We start from the raw sequence: 27,689 nt of genomic DNA on the forward strand, positions 1-27,689 counted from the left end.
AAACAAGAGTCTTCAAAGCCTGAAGAACAAGGAGGTGAGGCAAGAGACACAAAACTCCCATGTGCACAGAGAGGAGATGTTCTGAAAACATGCAGAGCTAAAAAATGTCATTTCATCAACTCTCCAAGTGCCCAGGACCGAGCCATGGTCTCTCATGCTCTGTCCCCATCATATTCAGGATGGTTCTGTATAATGTGTTGCATTATGACAAGGGACCTCTGTAGGAGCTGTGTCTGACCCCACATAAACGGAATGTCAGAATGAAAACACAGAGGACATATACACACAAATATGCAACAGGAACTACCCAATTCAAAGACCGATAACCACAAAACTGGAAATCTCTGTCAGTTTTGGTTTTTTTTTTTTTTAATCCTGCAAATCCATCTGGACCCAAATTTTCATTGCTGTTTTCCGATCTGCTGCTTATTCTCTGTGGATGGTGAAATCCCTTCTCTCCTGCTTTGCTGCCAGTAGCCACCAGGAGAGCAGGTGCAGAGAACCAGAGGCGGCAGTCAGGGCTCTGGGAGAGTCAAGTGAAAAGGACAATCCAAAAGTCTGATTTCCTCAGGAATTTGCTTACCTTCGAAATGGAAATTTGGCTGCCCTCAGTGACAGAATTCTCGCCCCTATTGGATGACCCTTTTAGCTATTGATATGATAGGTAAGCAAGTTCTTGTTGAAAAAATAATAAGCTGAACTCACCGGCGACCCACTTGCAGGGACAAAGAACCTTCTGTAGAGAGCAAATCCCATATCCGACATAACTAGAAAGAAACACAAACTGATGAAACCCCAGCGTCGCCACAGCAACGCACCAGGTGTTTGGGGGTCTCTCCCGGTAGCGGCAGCAGCTAACACTGACGGACCCTCACTCTGCACCAGAGCTTGAGGAGTATCGATTAACTAATCCCCCCAAGGACCCTATGAAATGAGCATATCATGATCCCACGTGACAGGTGTATTCGCCCCCCATGTATGTAGTGGTTATCTTCTATGTGCCAGGCACGATGCTAGGTGGAGATACTGCAGTGAGCGGATGAAACGGCCCTGCCCCATGGAGCTGACAGTCTGGCTGGGGGAGGCACGCAAACAAATCAGTAAAACAAAACATGACAGCACAGCAAATGGCGCTAAGTGCTCTGTCAAATGGACAAAATGCAAAGAGGACAAGATGCAAAGAGAAGAAGGAGGATTCAGAATGCTGGGAATGAGGTGTGATTTTTATTTGAGTCAGGGACAGTCTCACTGAGAATATAACATTTGATGGACAAAAGAGAGCAAGAGCAAGACGGAAGGGCAAGTGCAAAGTCCCTGTGGCAGGAACGTGCCTGACTTGCTGGAGGCAGACCCAGAGCAGCTGCCCTGGCTGGATGGGTGGTTTTCAACGTGTGACTCCCTGCCCCTCCAAGAGCAGCAGTAACATTCACCTGGGAACTTACTGGAAATTAAACTTCTCAGGGCCACGCCAGACTTCTTGAACCAGAAACTCTGAAGATGAGGTCAGAAGTCTGTGTTTTAACAAGACCCGCAGGTGATTCTGGACTACAGTTAGGGATAAAATGATAGGCAAGGAACAGGGGACAAATCACGCAGAGGCTTTATGGGCCACTGTAAGGACTTTGATCCCAAGTGGCAGGAAACTTTTGAAGGCTTTTGAGCACAGGGGTGATATGATTCAATTTACGTTTTTAAAGGATCATTCTGGCTGCGATACAGGAAGGAATGTAGGGGAGCAGGGACAGGAGGAGAGCAGCTAGATCTCTGATATGGCCCCCATCCAAGTGAGGAATGACGGTGGCATCTTATCCATAAGGAAACCAAAACACAGAGGGTGAGTACTTGCCCAAGGCCACACAGCTCAGAGGCAGGGACAGGATTTGAAACTTAAGAAGCGTGGCTATGGAGGCTCCCCTCTCACGCACAGCACTAACCGCCTCTAAGTACCGCCAGGAGTACTGGTGATGAGCCAAGAAAGGAGATGAGTCCACATTCTCCAGTGGAACAGTGAGAGCCAGAATTCAGACCTTCTTCCAGTAAGTCAGATCCATGATGCAAAAGGAGCTTCTGCGGTTTCTTGGCCTAGAAGAGCTCCGCCCTCCATGTGCCCTGCACTTGGAAACCTCTTGTGCAGCTGTCACATTCCACACCCATCCCCCAACTGCCTGCACTGCACTCAGTGAGCCACCGTGCCCTCGGAGATGGAAAGACCTAGTCCTTGCCTTTGGGAAAATAGCATCAGGACCATGTGTTGTGGCTAGTTTTTCTTTCAATACCGTATTGATTGGCGTTCAAGTGACTGGAGAGGAATTGAGGTCGAGGAAGTGCTCAATGTTAATTTAACCGTGAATGACTGTTACACAACATGCTGGACAAGTTTGGCTGTGTTGTGTTTTCAGTCATCATTTGTATTTCCTTTTTTTTTTTTTTTTTTTTTTTTTTTTTTTTTTTAANATTTATTTATTTAACAGAGATAGAGACAGTCAGCGAGAGAGGGAACACAAGCAGGGGGAGTGGGAGAGGAAGAAGCAGGCCCATAGCGGAGGAGCCTGATGGGGCTCGATCCCATAACTCCGGGATCACGCCCTGAGCTGAAGGCAGACGCTTAACCGCTGTGCCACCCAGGCGCCCCTGTATTTCCTAATCCAGTATAAATAAATAACACAGAGACAGAACTGGGGAAGTTCTTGTAACCCTTAGCACGTCCGTTCCTCCAACCTCTTTCTCTCTGATCGTGCCCTTTCTATGAATCTCCGCCTGGCTCCTCCTGCCTCCTAGGCGAGTTTGCTGCTACGTCCCCTGCAGCATCTCCATTGAGATGTGGCTTCCCACCTGAAAAGAAGCCTCTATTGCAAGAAACCCAGTTATTGTCCTCGCTAAAAATTTGACACTGATTTTAAGAGAGTTGCCTCTCTATGGATTTTTTTTTTTGAAAGGTGAAAATGTGAGAGTTCCTCTTTCAAAAGGGAAGCTCAGTTGCTTTGTTAGAAGACACATCCAGGGGCGCCTGGGTGGCACAGCAGTTAAGCGTCTGCCTTCGGCTCAGGGCGTGATCCCAGTGTTATGGGATCGAGCCCCACATCAGGCTCCTCCACCTTGAGCCTGCTTCTTCCTCTCCCACTCCTGCTGCTTGTGTTCCCTCTCTCGCTGGCTGTCTCTATCTCTGTCGAATAAATAAATAAATAAAATCTTAAAAAAAAAAAAAGAAGAAGAAGAAGACACATCCAACAATAATGCCTCATGAAGGAAGGCCCTTTCAATTCAGAATAATACTTTACCTTTTTTTTTTTTTACCAGTTAAAAAAAAAAACTATACATTTTCCCAATATTTTGTTAATCTGGCGTGTGTTTTAACTTTCCTCATCTTCAATAGTAAGTAAACCAGGTTAAAGAACTTTTAGAAATGGCCCGTGCCAGGGAGTGGGGAAGGTTAATGTTAACGGGCCTTAACTACTCTGTAAAATAAAATTACTTTATTACTTACCTCAGGAATGACCTAATGTTACATAAACTATTTTTGGCGACTCCCTGTGCATAAGGAAAGGGTTTTTACTCCAACATGAAGAGTATTAAAACCATTTCCCCATCAAGGGTTTGAGGCTCATTTTACAAAGTCATTCATAATTACCTAAAAGAAACATTGAAAACCAGGTAACTTGTGTGTTGCAACATGTTTTGGTCACAGAACTTGTCCCTTGGTCCCAGTTGTGACACTTAACAGCCCAGGTGGCAGCTCTGCTCCCCAGTGACTCCCCTCACTAGCCCCAGACACTTGCTCTCCTTTCTGTGCTCACAGCTCTCCCTCACATTTTCCATTTCTTGTGGACAAAAATATTATATAGAGTATGTGTAACCTATAAACAAGTCACTTATATTCTCTCAGGATGAAATACTGTTTTTACAGCTAAACTGTCCACAAACTGGACTTAGTCTCTTTCCTCAGAGGTAGTTGGCCCTGTTCCCAGCGATGTGGATAATTGAACTCTTGATACCAATTAGCAGAACCATTTCTTCTTACCATGTGGACAGCCAAAATCTCGGGTTTTATCAAGTAATGCCTCCATCTTGGCCCACACGTGCGACCTGCCGTCTGACCGCAGGGTCGGCCTTCTCCCCGCCTCCTCTTCGCGGCTACGGCTTCAGCCGGATCAGGTCCGGAAACACAAGTTACTAGCCCTGCCTTGGCTCCTTTTTCTTCTACCCAGTGTGGCCTGCCACCACCCCAAATCTACCATGACATTCAGACTCAGCTAAAATTCCGCCTCCTCTCCAGATTGAGCACTCTTCCTAAATTCCATCAGCATGTAATTCTCTGCTATAATTCTTGGAGATTTCAAAAGCCACGCCTTCGCCATCCTGCTAGTTCCTTGACCTCTCTGTTCCTTCACCCTCTGCTCCTGCCTTCAACCCTCAGCCACCACTCCATGCTTAGATCCTAGATCAGTTCTTTTTAAATCCAAAAATGTATAAATTAAGGCAGAAACTAGACCGTGTCAGTGGTTTTCAAGCTTACCCATTTCAGACAAAATCATATACAGAGTCCAATATATGAATGAGGACAATCCAGAATCCAGTGTATGAATGAGAAAAACATAAATGAAGCTATTGTGGTTAAAGTATACCGTAGAGTTCTACTCTCTTGACCTCCCCCACTCCAGAAAGAAACAGAAGGCAAAAACTCATTACTGAGGCACCTCTAAAAACCACCCACGGGGGTTTGTGAAAACTCCTCCCTGTACCTTTCTGCTTAGGGCTGTGGAGCCACAATTCTTTGTCACTCCGTGCTAGTGTTAGGAAAAGTGAGGCCCTCTGGGGGTCAAACCGATAACATGATAGGTGCGAAGCGTTCACAAAACAAACTTACTTATAAGGATGATGATCAGTAGTCTGACAATTCCAAAGGCAGGAATCATTTCTCGAAAATTCTTACAAAGAGATAAATAAAAATAATGTAAGTAGTCTTTTGGCAAATGAAACCTCACCTGTACTCTCTTCACCTGCTTTTTCACTTAAAGTTTGAGTATCAGATATTTACAAAATAAAGCAATGCTGTTACAGCCCAGCTTTCAAATGTATTTGAGAAGTACAATCCTGGTGCACTTGAGGACAAAATGAATATTTAATTCCATAATATGAACTAGACATTATTAGCAGGAAAAAAATCTAAACATAAATAATATGAAATCAATACTTAACATGTCACAGAGATATGACAGATGATAGATGATAGATAAATAGATAAGATGGATAGATAGATAGATTCTGTCAAATTAAGTCTGATGAAATATTTCTAAGGTTTTTTTGGTTAATGTTCATTTAACACTTTATCCTCTTTCCAAATAGGTGTTAGTTAAAATTTGAGTATTAACTTAATTCTTTTAGATAATTTCAAAAAAATTTAAAATATTGGTTAAAAAAATAAAGTTTCATTTTAGCTTTGAAAAAATCTCAGTCCAGGGGCGCCTGGGTGGCACAGCGGTTAAGCGTCTGCCTTCGGCTCAGGGCGTGATCCCGGCGTTATGGGAATCAAGCCCCACATCAGGCTCCTCCGCTAGGAGCCTGCTTCTTCCTCTCCCACTCCCCGCTTGTGTTCCCTCTCTCGCTGGCTGTCTCTATCTCTGTCAAATAAATAAATAAAATCTTTAAAAAAAAAAAAGAAAAAGAAAAGAAAAAATCTCAGTCCAGGGGCACCTGGATGGCTCAGTCAGTTGGGTGTCCGACTCTTGATTTCAGCTCAGGCCATGAATGATCTCGGGGTCATGAGATCAAGCTGTGTGGGGCTCTATGCTCAGCAGGGGAGTCTCCTTGAGATTCTCTCTCCCTCGGTCCCTCCCCCTGTTCTTTCTCTCTCTCTCCAAAATAAATAAATAAATCTTTTAAAAAGAAAATCTCAGTCCAGCTTACAGTACCCTCCGCGTTACTAAAGAACCATTGAGTCAGGGGCACCGGGGTGGCTCAGTCAGTTAAGTGTCTGCTTTCAGCTCAGGTCGTGATCTTGGGGTCCTGGGATCAAGCCCTCCATGGGGCTCCCTGCTCAGTGGGAAGTTTGCTTCCCCTCTCCTTCTGTCCCTTCCCGCCCTTCATGCTCTCTCTCTCTCTCAAATAAATAAATTAAATCTTAAAAAAGAAAAAAAAGAACTGAGTAAGAAAGACATCTCCACTTTAATTTATTGAGTTACTTCTCCCTTCCCTTTCAATTTATTAACTCTCTTCCCAAAGAGTAAAGACACTGAAATACCCATGTTTATTCTAAATCAATTATTTTTAAACTGTTGTGGTCACAACCTACAGTAAGAAACAATTTACATAAAAATCTAGTACACACATAAATCAAACAGTATTACATGTGATACATACTGAAAATTTTTTAATTTTTTTCTTTTTAATTTAAAAAAAATTTTTTATTAGTTTAAGCAGGCTCCATGCCCAATATGGGGCTGGAACTCAAGACCCCAAGATAAAGAGTCGCATGCTCTGTGTACTGAGCCTGCCACGTGCCCCTCTTTTTGTTTAATTTTTGGTCACAACTCCTTAAACTGTTATTCATGGATTGCAATCCAAAGCTCAAAAAACATTTTTCTTTTTTTTTTTTTTTAAGATTTTACTTATTTATTTGACTTAGAGAGACACAGTGAGAGAAGGAACCCAAGCAGGGGGAGTGAGAGAGGGAGAAGCAGGCTTCCTACTGAGCAGGGACATGGGATCATGACCTGAGCCAAAGGCAGATGCTTAAGGATTGAGCCACCTAGGCATCTCTGAAAAACATTTTTCTAAATAACATCTATTTTTGGAATAGTTTTATAATTGCTTCATATTTTCCTCCTAGAGTATTTTTAAAGTATACCTACATGGTTAAAGGGTTAAGAACTAGTCAGGATTTAACATTATAGGCTATTTTAAAAGTGGTTGACATTCTTACATACCATACATGGGCATATAAAATGGTATGCCAGCTTTGGAGGGCAATTTGGTATTTATGCAGATTTAAAGCCTTCATCCAGTAAATCCACTTCTAGGAATTTTTTTTTTTTAAAGATTTTATTTATTTATTTGACAGAGAGAGAGACAGCCAGCGAGAGAGGGAACACCAGCAGGGGGAGTGGGAGAGGAAGAGGCAGGCTCCCAGCGGAGGAGCCTGATGTGGGGCTCGATTCCAGAATGCCGGGATCACGCCCTGAGCCGAAGGCAGACGCTTAACAACTGCGCCACCCAGGCGCCCCCACTTCTAGGAATTTGTCCCACCAAAATACACACACACACACACACACACACACACACACACACGCAAAAAGATAAATGTAAGAGGACATCCTTACAGCATTATCTACAAGAGTGAATAGGTGGAGTTACCCCAATTTTTTTTTTCTTTGAAGGATTAAATCAGGATACGGTTCTATTGTGTGCTGTGGAGTGCTTGAAGAGATTGAAGTGGATTTCTGTGCAGTGATGTGAGTAGTTGGGGTTAAGATAACTCTATGTGAAGATGTAGGACAGTATCGTTAAGAGTGGGTCCGTTTTTGTAGCCTTAATTTTGGCAGGATTTTGAGTACAAATAGAAAAAGGTCTGAAAGGATATATATCAAACTGTTAACACTGTATTTGAGATTTTGACTATTTTTCAACTTAAAAAATTTTTTTAGTATTCATCACTTTTGAGATCAGGAAAAAAAAAAATAGGGGCACCTGGGTGGCTCAGTCATTAAGCATCTGCCTTCAGCTCGGGTCATGATCCCGGGGTCCTAGGATCGAGCCCCTCATCGGGCTCCCTGCTCAGCGGGAAGCCTGCTTCTCACTCTCCCACTCCCCCTGCTTGTGTTCCCTCTCTCGCTGTGTCTCTCTCTGTCAAATAAATAAAATCTTTTAAAAAATAAAATAAAGATAAAATATGTAAGGAAAATTCTAGTGCCCAGAAGATGAGTGCTTAGTAAATATGATGAAGATTCCCTAATCCAAATACCAGTTATTCTTTAAAAGAAAAAAATCCATAGATTCCATTGCCAAAGTTCTTACCACCAGAACATTCATAAAATAGCCTCCCATCAGAGCATAGAGTCCTCCTGAAGCACCCACAAGACATTTGAGCGGGTCAAAAATGGAGCTGGCAAGTGACCCTGAAGAAATAAAACACAAAGGGTCACACATAACTGTAAGAATCATGAAAGACAAATCTTTCTAATAAGACAGCAGTTGGGTAGTTTGGACCGTTATGCTATTAACAAGCAACAAGTTTATTTTGTTTGTCCCTTCCATACTATAAAAGCATAGCTATGTGAACTAACCACCTCAATTTTTCTGAAATATTGAATGTTCAATATGAGGACAGTATAACAGGGAGAAAGAGCACAAACTCCAGAGCCAAAATTACCAGCTGTGTGACTTGAGCAAGTCTCTTAACCTCTCTGTGCCCTAGTTTCCCTATATAAAGAGGTTTAATAGAACTTACCTCAGTGCATTGTCAGGGGAAATAAATGAGTTGATACTTGCATTGTGCTTAGAACACTGCCTGACATGCGTTTTGTACTTGTTAACTATTGTTTCAAAATATTGCACAGGTTTAGCCAAAACTATCAAAATACCTGAGGCATTCCAGCATCTTCTAATGGCTTGGCTTCTTGTGGAGTCAGAACCCTTCTCAACATAGTATTCGATCAGAGTAACCAAACAACAGGACACCTGTTTGCCAACCAATCTTAGATTGCCTGAACCAAAACAAGACTTTAAAACCACCTTATGCAAACTCTAAGATGTTCTCTACACCTTTTTCTACTACTTAGTTTTTTGCTTTTAAGGCTGTCCTTCATTCCTCAGGATACAATGTAATACCTGCTTTCTGCAAGAAAGACAAAGTGGCCTGAGGAATCTTACAGACAGATGAGTAAACAGTAAGATGCAGAATAGAACAACTACTGCGATTTCTTAAATGTAATGAACTTGCTATGGAGGCACTTAGGAAGGAAGGATTTTTTTTTCAGCAGAGAGGTGGAGGCCTTGCTACTCTGAGAAGGAGGAGATAGCATTTTGATTAAACTCTAAAATATCTTTAAGATTTGGAAGGAAAACAAAGAAGGAGAAAGCATTCAGGACTTAGGGAACTGGAAAAGCAAAGACACAGAAATAAAGATATATGGATGACTAAAAATCAGTGAGTAGTCCAATAGGTTTAGGGCAATGGTCCTCAAATGTCAACCTTCAGACTAGGGCTGGAGTGGTTGCATCTTAATGATATGAGTAATTTATTTTTAAAGCACAGATACAAATGTCCACTTCTGGCTATGATGGATTTTCTCTCCCACTTGAAATAGCTAAAAGCACTGGACAAAATATATGAAGCAGCGATCCCCAAGATACTGGACATCAGATAACAAAGGAGAGTGAACCCTGAGAGACAAAAGATAAATGAGGTGAGTTGTCTGCCCAGCTTACTGCCTTGAGAGAGATTACAGGCTACAATGCAGACACATGAAGGGGGAACCCAGGTAGATCTCAGTAAACTTTAAGTTGATGGGATAGAGTTTAAAATCCCGATAGTCCTAGGCAGCTGGAGTTTGCAAAGACAGTGCACCAGAGAGGAAGGAGCAGCACAGAGAGAACTCCGGAGAAGAGCATGTGAGGAAATTACCTGAGCCAAGAGAAGAACCACCAGAAAGGAGTAGAGGGAAGAGCAAGTAGCTTTGCTTACACAGCACCAGAGAGGCCAAGTAACTTTCCAAACTAGAAAACTTCAGAATTCATGGGGCATTGGGTAAAGCACACAGAAGGGTCCTACACCAGTAGTGGGTAATAATTAGCACTAAACATGACTCAAAAACACAGTTTCACCTAGCAAATCTTTTTTTTTTAATTTTATTTATTCATTTGAAAGAGAGAGAGAGACAGCCAGCGAGAGAGGGAACACAGGCAGGGGGAGTGGGAGAGGAAGAAGCAGGCTCCCAGCGGAGGAGCCTGATGTGGGGCTCGATCCTGGGACTCTGGGATCACGCCCTGAGTCGAAAGCAGACTCTTAACGACTGAGCCACCCAGGCGCCCCTAGCAAATCTTTTTTTTTTTTTTTAAGATTTTATTTATTTGACAGGTAAAGCAAGAGAGAGAAAGAGAGCACAAGCAGGGGGAGCAGCAGAGGGAGAGGGAGAAGCAGGCTCCCCGCTGAGCAGGGAGATCCACATGGGGCTTGATCCCAGGACCCTGAGATCATGACCTGAGCCAAAGGCAGATCCTTAACCAACTGAGCAACCCAGGCACCCCGCGCCTAGCAAATCTTGCCAGAAAGTTTCAAACTACTTCCAAGTAACTGTGTTCCAGAACAAATTTAAGGAATATTTATAGGAATACAGTAATATCCACCATGCAAAGGTTAAATGTCTAACATCCAAACAAAAATGGTCAGACAGGCAAAGAAACAGGAAAATATGATCCATAATAAAAAGAAAAATCGATCAATTAAAACCTTCCAAACTGACACAAGTGTAAATTTTAGCAAATTATGGCAATAAATAATGATTACAACTGTATGCTATATGTTCAAAAATTAAGTAGAGACACACAAGATATAAAACACTCAAATCAAATTTCTAAAGATGAAAACTGTAATGTCTAAGATGAAAAAATATACTGGTTAAGTTTAATGGCACATTAGTGCAGAAGAAAAGATTAGTCAACATGAAGACATGGCAGTAAAAGTATCCAACATGAAACACATAGAGAAGAATATTTTTAAAAATAAATACAGTGGCAGGGCGTGATCCCGGCGTTATGGGATCGAGCCCCACATCAGGCTCCTCTGCTGTGAGCCTGCTTCTTCCTCTCCCACTCCCCCTGCTTATGTTCCCTCTCTCGCTGGCTGTCTCTATCTCTGTCAAATAAATAAATAAAATCTTTAAAAATAAATACAGTGGGGGGCACCCGGGTGGCTCAGTCAGTTAAGCATCTGCCTTTAGCTCAGGTCATGATCCCAGGGTCCTGGGATTGAGCCCCACGTCAGACTCCATGCTCCATGGGGAGTCTGCTTCAAGATTCTCTCTCTCCCTGTGCCCCTCCTGTCGCTTACACGTGCTCTCTCTCTCTCTCTTTCAAATAAATAAATAAAAATCTTTAATAAAAAACTGTTAAAGGAAATCTTCAGGCAGAAGGAAAAAATATCAGATGAAAATATGGAATTACACAGAGGAATGGAGGGCACTGGAAGTGGTGAGAATGTGGGCAAACCCATAAGATTTTGCCTTATTGCTTAAATTCTTATAGAAGATAACTGTTTAACTACTAGAAATAATAAGTGAATTAAGTTGGAGGGTAGAAGATAAATGTACAAAAAAATCAAGTTTATTTCCACATCATAGCACTGAAGAATTGGAAATAGAAAATTTTTAAATAGGGGCGCCTGGGTGGCACAGCAGTTAAGCGTCTGCCTTTGGCTCAGGGTGTGATCCCAGCGTTCTGGGATCGAGCCCCACATCAGGCTCCTCTGCTGGGAGCCTGCTTCTTCCCCTCCCACTCCCTCTGCTTGTGTTCCCTCTCTCGCTGGCTGTCTCTATCTCTGTCGAGTAAATAAAATAAAATCTTTAAAAAAAAAAAAAAGAAAAATTTTAAATAGTACCATTTATAGCACATCAAAAACATGAAATATGGAGATAAATCTGATCCCTCCCCACAAATGTGCAAGAGCTGACACTGAAAGCACAGTTCCTAAAATTTACAAAGTGATAAATCATACTTCATCAAAACTTTAAAACTCCTATTCTTCAAAGGATACTATTGATAACATGAAAAGACAAGCAACAGACTAGGAGAAAATATTTGCAAGTCATATATCTGATAAAGGACTTATAATCAGAATATACATTATTATATATAGTAAAGAATATAATCCAATTTTTAAATGGGCAAAGAGTTAAACAGATACTTTACCAAAGAAGATATGTGGATAGCAAACAAGCACATGAAAAGATAATCGCCATCATTGTTAGGAAATGCAAATTAAAACCCAGCGAGAGGGGCACCTGGCTGACTCAGTCAGTGGAGCATGCAACTTTGGATCTCAAGGTTGTGAGTCCGAGTGCTGTGTTGGATATAGAGATTACTCAAAAATAAAATATTTTTTATTTTTTAATTTTTTAAGTAGGCTCTACACCCAGCATGGAGCCCAACCCGGGACTTGAACTCACAACCCTGAGATGAAGACCTGAGCTGAGATCAAGAGTCAGCTGCTTAACCAATTGAGCCACCCAGGTGCCCCCAAAATAAAGTTTTTTAAAATAAATCCGTCCATCCATCCATCCATCCATCCATCTACCCACCCATCCCAGTGAGGTACCATCACGCACCCAACAGACCGGCTGAAATTAAGAAGACTGATGATAGCAAGTGTTGTGAGAACGTAGAGGAGCTGGAGCTCCTGGTGAAGGTGTGAAACAGTAGACCCTTGAACCACACGGGTTTGCATTGCTCAGGTCCACCCTTATGCAGATTTTTTCCCAATAAATACAGTACAGTACTGTAAATGTATTTTATCTTCCCTATGATCTTCTTTCTTTCTTTTTTTTTTTTTAATAATCATACTCAACATGGGGCTCATGACCCCAAGATCAAGAGTCACATGCTCTTCTGACTGAGCCAGCCAGATGCCCCCTTTATGGGTTTTTTTGTTTGTTTGTTTTTTAAGATTTTATTTATTTATTTGACAGAGAGAGAGACAGCCAGCGAGAGAGGGAACACAAGCAGGGGGAGTGGGAAGAGGAAGAAGCAGGCTCCTAGCAGAGGAGCCTGATGTGGGGCTTGATCCCATAACGCCGGGATCGCCCTGAGCCGAAGGCAGACGCTTAACCGCTGCGCCACCCAGGCGCCCCTCTTTATGGTTTTCTTAACAATTTTTTTTCTAGCTTACTTTATTGTAAGAACTCAGTACCTAATAACGTATACAAAATATGCGTTAATCAACTATGTGATCGGTAAGGCTTTGGGTCGACAGTAGGCTGTTAGTAGTTAAGTTTTGGGCGAGTCAAACATTACGTGTGGATTTTCAACTGTGTGAGGGGAATCAGTGCCCCTAACCCCCACGTTGTTCAAAGGTAAACTGTACTTTGTACCATATAACCTAACAATCCCACTTATAGATACATATCCAAGAGATCAACACAAAAACTTCTACACAAATATTCATAGCAGTGTCATTCATAATAGCCAAAAAGTGAAAACAACGCAAATGTCCATCCGTTGGTGAATGTGTAGAGAAAACATGTAGCCACACAATGGAATATTGTCTAATAATAAAAAGGAATGACGCACTGACATATGCCACAGCATCAGTGAACAAGGAAAACATTACGCTAAGTGAAAAATGCCAATCAGAAGAGACCATATTTTGTACAATTCCGCTTGTACGAAATGTCCAGAATGGGCAAATCTGAAGAGACAGAAAGTAGATTAGTGGTTGCCTAAGGCTGGGGAAGGGAGAATGGGGTGAAGAGTGGGGAGGGGTACAGAGTTTCTTTGGGGTACAAAAATGTTGTAAAATTCAATTGTGATGATAGGTATATAATCCTGTGAATTAAGTTTTAAAAAACTGAATTAAATACTTAAATGAGTGAACTGTATGATATATGACTTATATCTCAGTAAAGCTATTTTAAAATGTTGGCGGTTTCTTAAAATTTAAACATACCCTCTGATAAGATCTGGCCATTCCATTCCTAGGTATTTACCCAGGAAAGCTGAAAACATTGACTACACAAATACTTACAAACAAATGTTCATAGAAGGTTCTTTGCAATAGCCCCAAACTGGAAACAACGCTAATGTCCATCAGTAAGTAGAAGGGACAATTTGTGGTATATCCCCACAATGAAATACCACTTGGCAATAAAAAGCAATCAACTGTTGATACACATAATAACAGGGATAAATCTCAAACTAATTATGCTGACAGAAGCCAGACAAAAATAGCGTACATACTCTATAATTGCACTTACATAAAATTCAAGAAAATGCAAATTAATCTACAATGATCAGTAGTTGCCAGGGAAAGGACAGGGAGGGGCAGTAGAGAGCAATTCTCAGGGGTCACAAAGAAACTTTTTGGGGAGCGATGGATACATTAATTATCTTGATTGTGGTGACAGTTTCATGACTGTATACATGCATCAAAATTATCACATCATACACTTTGAATATGTGCAGCTTATCATATGTCAATTATCCCTCACCAAACAGAACGCAAAACAAAACAATAACAGATTTTGGGGCCATATCCTCCAAGATCTGACTCAGTACATCAGGGCGGGATCTGGATGGCTGTAGCTGTGACAAGCCCTCCAGGCAGTTGTGCTCATCAGTCCGACTGGGGAACGCTGGGTGGGATTGCAGACAGACCAGCACTTCTGTCTTTGACATGCATACAAATCACTTCTGGATGTGTTCACATGCAGATTCTGGTTAGTGGGTCTGGTGTGGGGCCCAATATTCTGCATTTTTAACGAGCTCCCAGGTGACAGCAATGAGGCTGATCCGCGGACCGTGCTTTGCCAGGAGCATGGATGGGGAAGCTAAAGTTATCTGATGCATCGAGCAGTCTAGGAAAAAGCAAAGCAAGAAAGCAGGCAAGAGGAAACTTTTAGAGGTGGTGGATATGTTTATGAAATAGACTGCAGTGAGGGTTTCATAGGCGTATACGTATCTCCAAACTCCTCAAGTCATGTACATTAAATATGGACAGATTTGGGTATGTCAATCATGTGTCAGAAAAGTTAATAAAACATTTTACATCGAGTTCCCCTTAACCTCTGTATGTCTCACTTCTTTTTTGAACATTAGAAAGGATTATGCTTCCAAGATAAGGAAAGAAAAGAAAGGCAATGGGGCCACGTAGTGGAGGGTAATAAGCAATCTTGAATGTTTTGACTTTCTTCTGGGCTCTGTGTTTTACGAAGGATCTAATCTGTGCTTGAGGAAGGTGACCCAGGCAGCAGTGTGAAGACCAGAATAGCAAAGACACACACCTGCCAGGAAGCTCCTGCAAAAATAGGCAGAGGGTGGGACAGATTCATCACGTTCTCTCCTCTCTCTGTCCGAAACTGGGGCAGGGCTGATTCCACAGGTCAAAATCAAGCTGCGGGGAAACCGTGCAGATGCTAGAGCCAGGAAGGACCTCACCAGTGCAGAGGCTTCCAAGGGCAGGAAAAACAGGTGCGTGCAGGACCGGAAGTAGAAGGTGGAAAAACAGGTTCCACAAAAGTAGGAGGGAAGCACACTGGGGAGCTATGTCACCGAGCATTGCCAAGTCTATCTCCTAAAGGCTTCCTGCTCTCTGGCCCCACTGCTCTAGGAGGCTAGTAACATTTTCATCAGTTAAAAAATTTTGAGCCCTGCAAAAGGTCGGATTGTGTCCCCCAAAAATATGTGTTGACGTTCTAACCCCCAGCACCTAGAATGTGATATTATGTGGGAAGAGGATTGTTGCAGATATGATTAAGATGAGGTCATACTGGAGTATAGTGGGCCCCTCAACCTATATGACTATGTCCTCATTAGAGGAAACAGGGAATGTGAAGGGAGAACTCTATGTGACGATGGAGGCAGAGCTCGAAGGGCTGCAGCTGCAAGCCAAGGAACGCCAAGGACTAAAGGCCACCACCAGCAGCAGCTAGGGAGAAGGGAGGAAGGATTCTCCCACACAGGATCAGAGGAGGGAGCATGGCCCCACTGACACCTTGATTTCAGACTTCCAGCCTAACTGTGAGATGGTACAGTTCTCAGTCTGTGGTTTAAACGACCCAGTCTGTGGTTCGTTATAGGAGCCCTAGGAAACGGATACAACCAGCCACACTGCAATATAGCTGTATTAACTTATTTGTAGGTTACATATGTAAGTACTACTGGACTAATGTGGTTTTTTTGATGGCAGGTACATTTTATTGGTTTTCTTTCATATACTAATATGTTTTTTAATATAAAAATAGATTTTTTTAAGATTTTATTTATTTATTTGACAGAGAGAGCACAGCAGGGGGAGCAGCAGAGGGAGAGGGAGAAGCAGGCTCTCTTGTTGGGCAGATAGCCCAATGTGGAGCCGGATCCCAGGACCCTGGGGATCATGACCTGAGCCGAAGGCAGACGCTTAACCAACTGAGCCACCCAGGTGCCCCTAGAAATAGAATTTTTAAAGGATGAAACATTGATTATACAATATTTTAAAAACATTTTTACTTTATTAATGGTACCAAAAAATGTGGGGTTTTTTTAAGATTTATTTTAGAGAGAGTGTGTACAAGTGGGGAGAAGGGCAGAGGGAGACGGAGAAGCCTCAAGCAGAGTCCCCACTGAGCATGGAGCCTAATATGGGGCTCGATCTCACAACCCTGAGATCATAACCTGAGCAGAAATCAAGAGTCAGAGGCTTAACTGACGGAGCCACTCAGGCGCCCCTGGTACAAAAAGATGTTATCAACCATGAAAAGACAAGGAAGAGGGGCACCTCGATGGCTCAGATGGTTGGGCATCTGCCTTCGGCTCAGGTCATGATCCCGGGGACCTGGGATCGAGCCCTAGTCAAGTTCCTTGCTCAGTGGGGAGCCTGCTTCTTTCTCTCCCTCTGCCATTCCCTCCGCTTGTGCCCTCTGGCTCTCTATCTCTCTGTCAAATAAATAAATAAAATCTTACAAAAGAAAAGAAAAGACAAGGGAGAAATTTAAATGCATGTTACTAAGTGAAAGAAGCCAATCTGAAAAGGCGGTATGCTGTATGATTCCCACCATATGACATTCTGGAAAAGGCAAAACTACGGAGGCAGTGAAAGGATCAGTGGTTGCCAGGGAGTGGGTGTGGGGATGAACAGGTAGAACACAGAGGATCTTTAGGACAGTGAAAATACTCCATATGATGCTCAAATGATGGATATACGTCATTACACATTTGTCCCAAACCATCGAATGTACAATGCCAAGCGTGAACTTCTTTATGGACTTTGGGTGATTATGATGTGCCAGTGGAGGATTCATCCATCAATTGTAACAAATGCCCATCTGTTGAAGGATGTTGGTAAAGGGGTGGGGATGGGGGGGCTGTGCATGTTGCGGGGGCAGGGGGTTATGGGGACTCTGTGCCTTCCTCTCCATTTTTCTGTGAACCTAAAACTGCTCTAAAAAAAATAGTCTTTAATTTAAAAAAACCTTTCAATGAGCAGATTTATAAAATAAGCTTCATTATTTTTTTGAAAATCCTCATTAAATATCATAACCCCAAAGTACAAATATATACCTCTAAATTCAGGTATTTTCTATAGAAATGTTCTCTTACTCACTGTCATAGCCAAAATGTAAAATTTAAAAATGACATGTAGTTTCAAATGGGAGAATTACATCATTGACTCTGCTTACTCCAATTATGAAAAAAAAAAAAGTGTGTTGAAATTTAACTATTAATCCCCACCTTTCCTAGCATCAATCATTTGTTCTTGCAAACTAATCAGAAAGTGTTATAAAATATGTTTAAAACCCACTAAACCTCTTAACTGAGAAATCTTAAAACCAATGAGGAAATTGTTTCCCCGCGTCGTAACTGTGAATTTCTAAGACTTGTTGCATCATTCCCAGCAGCAAAATCACACAATGAGAGAACGATTTCCAATTATTAGCTTTTAAAATGCCCTTTCAGAGCGTAAGTATTTTTGGAAAAGCAGTTATGTTCTTTCTGCTTGTATGAAAAATGCTATTATGTCATCAAAGGAACATATTTTGCATTTGCTTTTTCAACAACATCTGTTCGGTAGCTTCCTACTGAAAGCCTTTTGTTACCACAGGAGGGAAAAGTCAGCAAATCAGACACTCATCTTCTTGTAAAAGAAAAAATGCACAGACTTTAAAATGAGCAAAAGATGAGAGGAATCTCTCGAACTGATTTCAAGACTTAACCGTATAGCTACAGTGGTACTGGTGACATGGTACTGGTGGAGGGTAACACATCGGTCAATGGGACAAACAGAACCCGGGAAGAGTGCTCTCCGAATACAGCCAACTGATTTTTTCAAAGGTGCAAAAAATTTCAGTGAAGGAAACAGAATTTTTAATAGATTATTGCAAAGTCACTGGATATCCAAAAAAACCCCAAAAGAACCTCAGTCTAAAGCTCATACCTTACACAAAACTGAGCCAACTCAAAACGGATCACATATTCCAATGTGAAGCATAAAACGGTAACTTTAAAAGATAACGTAAAAGACAATCTTCAGGACCTCGGCTCACTCAAGAGTTCTTAGATATCACCAAGAGCACAATGCATAAAGGAAAAATTGATAAATCAGACTTCATCAAAATTAAAAACTTTTGCTCCATGAAAGACTCTTTAAAACAGTGCAAAGACAACCGCACATTGAGAAAAATGTATCTGTCAACAACATATTCAATAAAGGACTGGGATCGAGAATATGTAAAGAACTCCCAGAACGCAATGGTTTCAAAAAAATCTAGTTACAAAAAAAAAAAAGGAAAGAAATCTAGGAAGTGGGCAAAAGACATGAGCAGGCATTTCACTGACGAGGTTATGCACAGTGAAAGTGTTCAGCGTCATTAGCCATTTGAGTAAAGCAAATTCAGGCCTTGATGAGAGATCACCACACGCTTCTGAGCACAACTGAAATCAGAAACGGCGACAACACGAATGCTTGAGGATGTGGAAAACGGAATTACTTCTACACTATTGGGGGGAATGTAAAATGGAACAGCCATTCTGGAAAACATGTTGGCTGGTTCTTAAAAAATTCAGTAGGCACTACCATACAAGCTAAGAACTGTGCTCTGGGGCACTTATCCCAGAGAAATGAAAACTTCTGTTCATAAAACTCTGTACTTCTGTTCACAAAAACCTGTACACAAAGGTTTATAACAGCTTTATTTGTAATAGCCCCAAACTGGAAACAACCCAGATAGTCTCCAGTGAGTGACGGATTAAACAAGCGGTGGTCCACCCATACCATGGGACAGAAATCCGCAATGAAAAGGAATGAAGTCTTGATACATGCAACAACCTACGTGGGTCTCCAGAGAGTCATGCTGCGTGAAGACAGCCAATCCCAGAAGCAATATCCTGTCATTCCACTTATACAACATGCTTGAAGTGAGAATTACAGAAACAGAGAACTGATTAGTGGTTGTTGGGGCGAAGGAGAGTGTAGGGGTGGGAAAGAAGAGCGTATGGCTGTAAACATACAACGGGAGGTATCCTTGTTTTGCACCTTAATAGTATCAAGGTGGATACCCTGGAGGGGCTACTGTACTAGAATTTTGCAAGCTGTTACCATTGAGGGTAACTGGTTAAAGGATACGTGTGACCCCTAGGCATTGATTTCTTACAACTGCAATATAAAAAAGTTTAATTTCCAGTAAATAAATAAATGGATGGATGGGTATTCTAGTATTTTCTGCTCAGACCAAAGTGGATCGTCTTAAGGCACACCCAATTTCGGAAATCACTGTGTATGTTGCTAGTCCCTACTGAGCCTTTGGGCCCCTCTAGTCTTCTCTACATTCTCTTCAAGCTGTCTCTCTTAAATGCAGATTTGCTCATGTGACTTCCTAAGATCACTAGTCTGACACACTGGGCCTTCATGATCTGGCTGTTAAGTCTCCACCTGGATACCAAGTACACACAGCTTCCAGTTGGGCAAAACCCGGTCTGACTCGAGGTACCTGAGGACGGGCACAATGACCTATCTCTATCTGCTGATCTTATCTCAAATATTTTAACTCTAACATCTTTTTAATGTTTTTTGTTTGTTCTGGTTTTTTTCAGTAATCTCTACAGCCAATGTGGGGCTCAAACTCACCATCCTAATATCAAGAGTAGCATGCTGTTCTGACTGAGCCAGCCAGGCACCCCTCTAACTTCTTTCTTTCTTTTCTTTTCTTTTCTTTTTTTTTCTTTTCTTTCTTCTTTCTTCTTTCTTTCTTTCTTTCTTCTTTCTTAAAGCTTTATTTATTTAAGTAATCTCTACACCCTACATGGGGCTTGAACTCATGACCCCAAGATCAAGAGTCACATGCTTTTCTGATGGAGCCAGCCAGCTGCCCCTCATTAACTTATTTCTAATGCTTATCAGGTTCCCTAGCGCGTATTAGGAGCGCACTAAACCTTGATTTAAATGTTTATTACTCTCGGGGCGCCTGGGTGGCTCAGTCGTTAAGTGTCTGCCTTCGGCTCAGGGCGTGATCCCAGCGTTCTGGGATCGAGCCTGCTTCTTCCTCTCCTGCTCCCCCTGCTTGTGTTCCCTCTCTCGCTGGCTGTCTCTCTCTCTCTCAAATGAATAAATAAAATCTTTAAAAAAATAAATGTTTATTACTCTTGCTTTGTGCATTGCCTAAGAGTGTGGAGGCACTGATTGTATGTTACCCTAGGACACTAACCTGCAATCACTCCCGCCAGGTACACCAGCCCTACTCGGAGCCCTTTGTGGACCATTTCCAGGGGAATACCCAAAGCGAGCTGCATAATGAGATTCCCCACGATGTGCTGAACTCTGCGGAGACAAACACAGTAGTCAAACATCATGACAAACCCACACAGTTACTTCTTTGGCACATGAACAAGCATTGGTGTATTGTTACCAGTTCAAATTCTATTTTCTAATTTTTTAGGTGACTTTTTTTTTTTAAATCTCAACAGGGAGCCTCAATATGTAAAACAGATAAAAGGACATTTTGGGCGTATATGCTTATTTTATAAGTTCTCTTTTATAACAATGACTGACAACATCAAACAGAGGGATGAGGATGGCTTAAGGAACAGAAGCTTGAAATTAGGCATAGATGACAACTGCCATTTTATGTCAGCCCCTGCATCTGATTTTGTTTCAGTTGCACAGTATTGAGAAAATCCTAATTCACGCATATCAAGTTTAAGTTTCAGTAGTTTTGTTTTGTTTTTTTCCAGCATGGGGCTGGAACTCTCTCGACCCCGAGATCCAGAGTCGCCCGTGCTACCATCTAAGCCAGCCGGGCACCCCAAATTTCAATAGGGTTTTAAACAACTGCTCTTGCGATCTTAGGATATTCTTTAATAAAGCAGAGATGGCAAGAGAAGCCCCATCCCTGGTTCTACAGTAAAAAGTTGAGGGGCGCCTGGGTGGCTCAGTTGGTGAAGCGTCAGCCTTCGGCTGGAGTCGTGATCCTAGGGTCCTGAGATGGAGCCCTGCATCGGGCTCCCTGCTAAGCGGGGAGCCTGCTGCTCTCCCTCTGCTGCTCCCCCTGCTTGTGCTCTCTCTCTCGCTATCTTTGTCAAATAAATAATTAAAATCTTAAAAAAAAAAGTTGAAAAAGCAGTTTACCAAAATGAAGACGAAAATTTACCCAGTAACACTAGGTAAAGTTAGTATCTCCCATGTACTACCGTTTGATACATAACATATTTGCATGCAGGTGATTTTTATTCCAGTTTTTAAAGAGGTAAAAATATTTTTATTTTTTTTTTTTTTAAAGATTTTATTTATTTATTCGACAGAGATAGAGACAGCCAGAGAGAGAGGGAACACAAGCAGGGGGAGTGGGAGAGGAAGAAGCAGGCTCATAGTGGAAGAGCCTGATGTGGGGCTCGATCCCACAACGCCGGGATCACGCCCTGAGCCGAAGGCAGACGCTTAACCGCTGTGCCACCCAGGCGCCCCTAAAGAGGTAAAAATATTTTTAAATAAAACTCATGCTCTTTTACCTGTCAAACCCCACAGGTGTCTCTGCAGAATCTCTGAATGTATTTTGGCACATTCCCACACTACAGTCATCCTTAATTTAGTTGCTACACAGCACAAGGCTTTTTTGTTTTAATAAGATTTTATCTATTTATTTGACAGAGAGAGACAGCCAGCAAGAGAGGGAACACAAGCCGGGGGAGTGGGAGAGGAAGCAGCAGGCTCCCAGCAGAGCAGGGAGCCCAATGTGGGGCTCGATCCCAGGACTCTGGGACCACGCCCTGGGCCGAAGGCTGACGCTTAACGACTGAGCTACCCAGGTGCCCCAAGGCTTTTTTTTTTTTTTTAAGAGATTTCAGGTTAAACCAAAAAGTTAAAAAACGAAATAGGTGTTGGATATTTCACAATGTGTAGCAGCTTTCATACTAGCCTTAAGGATTGTGTTTTGCATTATAATTTACTTAACAAATACCCAGCAGAGGTTCTCTGGGCAGAGCCTACAAAACAGATTACCTACCTTCATGGCCACATGCACACGCAGCCACCACTATCACTGCCCAAGTCATCTTCAAAGATACACAAGAAGTAACACGTAATTCACAAAATAGTCCAGCAAGGGCAGTTACGCTAGTCTTACAGAGATGTCAGACATAAAGAGTATTTGGAAATATGTGCACTTTGTGAATTTGAGCCAAGTCAGTGGAAGCCATCCCATTCTGTCCTTTGGGAACACCTTGAGAATGAAGTGACCAGTAGCACCAAAAACCCCAAAGAATCACCCTCAGCATTCTTTCTGCTAACTCAAGAGTAGAAATGGCATAAGGATGAGATCCTGTCATATACCGGAATAGAAGTACTAACTTTTTTCATCCAAATTGTTTCTACCCTTCCAGGTCCAGCTTGAATCCATGTCATCTGGAAAACCATCGCCATTCTGATCTTTCCGTCTTTCTGTTTGTATTGCAGTAACTAATCCCACATTCATCTCCTTACCACCTGCCTGCCTCCTCTAGTGAGGCCCCAAGAGCTCTTGGGGCCTTTCCCTTCCTGCTTTTAATACCCAGCTACAGCCGCCAACTTGCAACCATGAGAGAAAGGTCAAGGGAAAAGCCGAGATACCAGCACAGAACCAAGAGTCTTGGCTTCATGAAACTGATGAGCTAACCGCATACGTCGGGGCTTCTTATATGATAAAGAATTAACCTCCATTTGTTTAGGCCCCCGTTAGATTTTTTGGTTACTTTCAGCCAAAAGCCTTCGGAACTTCTATAACCGCACATGCGACCTGTCCCACACAGCCTTGAGAATTCCTTCTGAGGGCCTTACTATGTGTCAGGCACTGCAAAAATTACATTATAACCACTGTCTCATTTAATCACAGCAACCTTATGAGGTAGGTACTAGTACCTCCTTTTACAGATGTGGAAACTGAGGCACAAAGAAGTTAAGTCACTACTGCATGGCCTTGCATTACTATTTAACTGGCTGTTCGCCCTTGTAATTCTAAAGTCCTTGAGTGCAGGAACCACATTTGTTCAGAACATGTTAAATGAAAAACCGAACTGAAAGTATCCATAGAAACTGGGCATCGAGCAATTTTGTCCTTATTTGTCAAGCCTCTGAGCCCTGTGCCCTGCCACGGATGCCTAGAGTCATCCTTCAAGGTCCAGGGCTGGGTAGGTCACACAGACGAAGCTGGCCTCATCTGAACCCCCAGGCGTCCAGTGGAGAGGGGGACCAGCAGCAAGCTGCTCACTGCCTGCAGTGGGCATAACAAATCCTGGGTTCTGAGCAAATTCGTAAAAGACTATTAGCATATAAGAAGCTATAACTAAAAGGCAGGCACTGCATTGCCCATTGCTCGTATTATTCCGGATGGACAACAGTATTATACACTCAACGAAGTGCTCACAAGTTAGTTCTTTTTAAGTGTGTGGCAGGGGTAGGGAGGGAGGGATGGATGATTCATATAGTGAAAGGAACACCAAACAACTAGGGGAACATAAGTGTGGTTTAGTAATGATTGGGTCTCTTCTCGTTAAAATCCCTATATAAATACCAGTATCAGGCAGTTATAACACAATATAAAGGACGCCGGACTTGGAGTTAGCACGAAGGGGCTGAGGTTCTAGCTCTTCAACTTAGCCACGTGACGTGGAGCGAGAGTAACCCCATCCCCAAAGCCTCAAACACAAAACAGCAGGAGTGATACCTGCCTCCTAGGGTTGCTGAGGATCAAACAAGATTCGGGACATGGAAGTGCCTTATCAATAAGAAAGCACCGACCAAACGTTGGGGGTTACAAGTGCTTGCGGTCACCTCTGACATCAGCGACTTAATATCATTCCTTACCCAGCATGGACCAGCATATAGGAGACAAACCTCCAGGCTTGCTCCCTCTTCTCAGGACTGTAGATAAAGGGGCTCTCCAGGATGCCTGTGTCCAGGGTGATCCACTGTTTCTGAGGCTTCCACACAGCATAGTATATAAACACTGCCAGCTGCCAGGGAGGGCACACGGGAATGTTAGCCACCGTCTGCAGAGGGGGGCCCTCCTAAAGCCCACCGGCACTACTGCCTTGCTTTCAAAGGATCAGCTCCGAAGCGGGCCCGGCTGTAGCATGTGCTCGGAAGATGACAGGACTTAAACGTCCTTGCCGTGTACCTGACCGCGGACCCGTGGTCCTATCCCGCTTCCTCCAGTGATGAGGGGCAGCCCTAGACCAAACATAACGAAGACTCTTTCGGAACCCCCCGGCCCCCTTAAACACCCTCCGCCCTCGTCTTCCCACTCCCACCATTTCGTCTTTCACTTACAACTTAATATGGAATTAAGTCGCTGCTGGCGTCCAAGGAATAGAAGAGGGAGAGGGAACAATAACTCTACAGCACAGAAGCCCGGCGAACACGACCTTAACCAAGTGATGAAGGCTCCTGTCGCCCGGGACGTCATGTGGATGACCCGTACTCCCCGACGTGACGTGATGAGAAAGGCACTTCGCCTCTGTGTGTTCCTCCCCAAACCCCGTAACTCCAATCTAACCATGAGGAAAACATCGGACAAGCCCAGATTGAGGGATCGTCTACAGAAACCTGGCCCACACCCCTCAAGGCTATCAAAGTCATGACAAAGACAGACTAAGAAACTGTTATAGATTAGAGGACGCTGGCGTGGAGGGTACAGAAGGGACAGAGAGAGAGAAGACATTCATGGAAAAGCTGGTAAAAACACATATTAAAAGCTCCCAATGAAGCCTGGAGTTTAGTTAATAATACTACACCCATGTCAGTTTCTTCATTTTGACAAGTGTACTATGGAAACGTACGGTATTAATAATGGGAGAAATTAAGTGAGACATATACAGGAACTCTCTGTACTATCTTCACAACTTTTCTATAAAGCTCAAATTAATCCAAAATAAAAAGTTTATTTCAAAAATTTTATTTGAAAAACTGATCTTTCTTTGAGAGACAGATATCTCAACACCGGCTCCACAACCCTTCTATAGAAAACTGCCCTCCCAGGGCGCCTGGGTGGCACAGCGGTTGGGCATCTGCCTTCAGCTCAGGGCGTGATCCCGGCGTTATGGGATCGAGCCCCACATCAGGCTCCTCTGCTATGAGCCTGCCTCTTCCTCTCCCACTCCCCCTGCTTGTGTTCCCTCTCTTGCTGGCTGTCTCTATCTCTGTCAAATAAATAAATAAAATCTTTTAAAAAATTTTTTTAAAAAGAAAAAAAAAAAAAAGAAAGAAAACTGCCCTCCCCACAGCAAGGACTACAGCAGTCATGTTTAGTACCATGTGACCTTACCCTATTATTCCCCGATTCCCACATTCACCAAGCCCTCACACACCCGATCGGACCATGGGTAGGCCCACCAACCTACGGGCTGGAAGGATAACATGATAGAGTGTGCCAGAAATGTTGACACATTAGCCTTTTCTTTATCGGAGCCACGAGAGGCTAGGTCCCTATGCTGGTTAATGTTATGTGTAAACTTGGCTAGACCATGATACCCAGATATTTGATCAAACATCATTCTGGATGTTTCTGTGAAGATATTTTTTAGGTGAGATCAACATTTAAATCAACAGACTCTGAGTAAAGCAGATTACCCTCCATAACATGGGGTCACATCATAACAGTTGAAAGCCTTAAAAGAACAGACTGACCTCCTCTGAGGGAAAGGGAATTCTGCCAGAAGACTGCCTCTGAACTCCAACTGCAATTCTTACCCCTAGGTCTCCAGTCTGCTGGCCTACCCTACATTTTGAACTTGCCAAGCTTCCATAAAAGCATGAGCCAATTCCTTAAAATGAATCAATCTCTCTCTCAATATACATGTGTAAATAGATGGATGGATGGATAGATAAATATGGATAGATGACAGATGGATGAATAGATGATAGATGATAGATAGATAGATAGATGGATAGATAGATAGATAGATAGATAGATAGATACAAGAGAGAATGTGTGTGTTTGTGCATTTACACACCCTATTGGTTCTGTTTTTCTAAAGAACCCTAATACGGTCCTTGATAAGGAAATTGACACATCTGGGAATGAAGAGAATTACATGAGAGACTTCCTAATGTCCCTGAAGTCACACCCCATACATATCCATCCCCTGCCAATTCTTTTATGAGACATCATGGCAGGTGCAATGAGGCTTAGGAGAAGCCCAGTCCTGGCCCAGTCACTAAATGTAACCTTGGGCAAGTCGTTCCACCTCCCCGGGCCTTCCATTCTTTTTCTGGAAAGTAAAAGGGCTGATGAGCTCAGATTCTGAAAACACGCCACGGGCTGCCCACAGCAGACATCAGCAGGGGATCCCATTTCCCCTACTGAAATCTGGAGGCGGCCCCTAGCTGTTCTGGTTAGTCTTCTATGTTGGCCCCATAAAAAGACCTTACCAATCAATCTAAGTTCGTTCATGAGATCAAACCAATTTGTGACCCCAAGATATTTGGTTTCTAAAGCCCCAGCAACTAAAATGAAACAAAGCCACTGAAAATTGTGGTCACTGCTGGGCAGGGGACTTGCTTGAAAAATAAAACTCAATCCTTGGCTAAAAGTGACTGCGATCATAGGAAAGACCTAAGGGGGCTCCGGAGAGGGTGAGGTTGAGTTCCGTGTGTGCTGGACTTGCCACTGCCAAGCTCTCTTCCTACGTGTTCTCCAGTCTCTTCTCTGGATGTGATCAAAGCCCCCCCACCACGCTCCCCCCAGTCTTTTTGCAACTCCCCAGTGGTACTCGGTCTAGTGCCCAGCACCCAACATACTCACCTCGGCAAGGCTGATGGAGATGATGAACACGGGGGGTGGGAGGCAGTTAGCTCTCTCCAAGTATGTTCTTTGGACCTTTTCAGGAAGCATCCATTTTGAGACAACCCTGTGGACCTTTTTATTCTTGAAGGTATCTTTACCTCCCCTGTCCTCTCTCATTTCCTTCTCTTCTTCCAGCTCTCCTTTCATGTCTCTATCCATATTCAGATTCATATCCTCCATCTCCAAATCATGATCAGCAGCCATTGTCCTGAATCCTCCCTCCACCTGAAAGGGCCATGAATGTCAAGGAAACATAGATAACCCTAGAGTCCCGGGCTCTCTGGTATAACCACTGGTTTCCAAGGCCTTTCCTGTATATTAATAGAAGGCAATTGAAGATCTGGTGTCCAAATACTCATAATATCCACACCCTATCATCTGTGTTCAATTGTGACAAAGCACTAGGGTCTCCCCAAATGAGGGAGAGGACTTTCAGGGGTCACTTCTGGCTTCATCTATGTCCACCACCTAAAGGATGGACTAGAGCCTTGGAATAAGAAACTCTGCCTGGTACACCCCTCCCCTCTGCCACTGACTGTCAAGTCAACCATCAGTGAAGAGATAGCTCTGTCGTAAGGTGATGCATCTCAGAGCTTAAACCATGCACACTGCATAACTGAACCCAGTCTGGTCCAGCTAAAGTAAACGGTCTCCTTTCCCTTCTTAGTTTTATCTTGCTTCTACTCAAGGGCCAAA

The 27,689-nt window shown here is 42.9% G+C and overlaps 1 protein-coding gene and 1 long non-coding RNA gene across 12 annotated transcripts in view; one reads left to right on the forward strand and one right to left on the reverse strand.

Annotated features, from left to right (window-relative positions):
- The window catches only part of LOC117797450, a 43,630-nt gene extending 18,796 nt beyond the window's left edge, over window positions 1–24,834 (forward strand). For 2 of the 8 annotated variants that reach the window (XR_004622434.1, XR_004622438.1), the window contains exons 3-5: window positions 7,374–7,448; window positions 9,303–9,401; window positions 22,555–24,834. This is a non-coding gene — a long non-coding RNA (uncharacterized LOC117797450). Of the gene's footprint in view, window positions 1–7,373; window positions 7,449–9,302; window positions 9,402–12,112; window positions 12,176–13,686; window positions 16,164–17,785; window positions 19,389–19,538; window positions 19,836–22,554 lie in introns of those variants that run through there. The other 6 variants (XR_004622445.1, XR_004622441.1, XR_004622444.1 and 3 more) reach the window with 6 other exon arrangements.
- Window positions 1–27,689, reverse strand: part of RHBDL2 (rhomboid like 2) — a 49,974-nt gene that overhangs the window by 708 nt on the left and 21,577 nt on the right. For all 4 annotated transcript variants that reach the window (XM_019808196.2, XM_019808195.2, XM_034649650.1 and 1 more), the window contains exons 2-7: window positions 26,952–27,218; window positions 24,014–24,162; window positions 20,385–20,497; window positions 8,011–8,111; window positions 4,865–4,925; window positions 706–767 (exon numbers count right to left, since the gene is read on the reverse strand). In XM_019808196.2, the coding sequence (XP_019663755.1) occupies window positions 706–767; window positions 4,865–4,925; window positions 8,011–8,111; window positions 20,385–20,497; window positions 24,014–24,162; window positions 26,952–27,197 (732 nt within the window). In that variant the 5' untranslated portion in view covers window positions 27,198–27,218. The remainder of the gene's footprint in view (window positions 1–705; window positions 768–4,864; window positions 4,926–8,010; window positions 8,112–20,384; window positions 20,498–24,013; window positions 24,163–26,951; window positions 27,219–27,689) is intronic.

The sequence above is a fragment of the Ailuropoda melanoleuca genome, chromosome 2 (assembly GCF_002007445.2).
Source record: "Ailuropoda melanoleuca isolate Jingjing chromosome 2, ASM200744v2, whole genome shotgun sequence".
In the NCBI taxonomy this organism is placed as follows: Eukaryota; Metazoa; Chordata; class Mammalia; order Carnivora; family Ursidae; genus Ailuropoda; species Ailuropoda melanoleuca.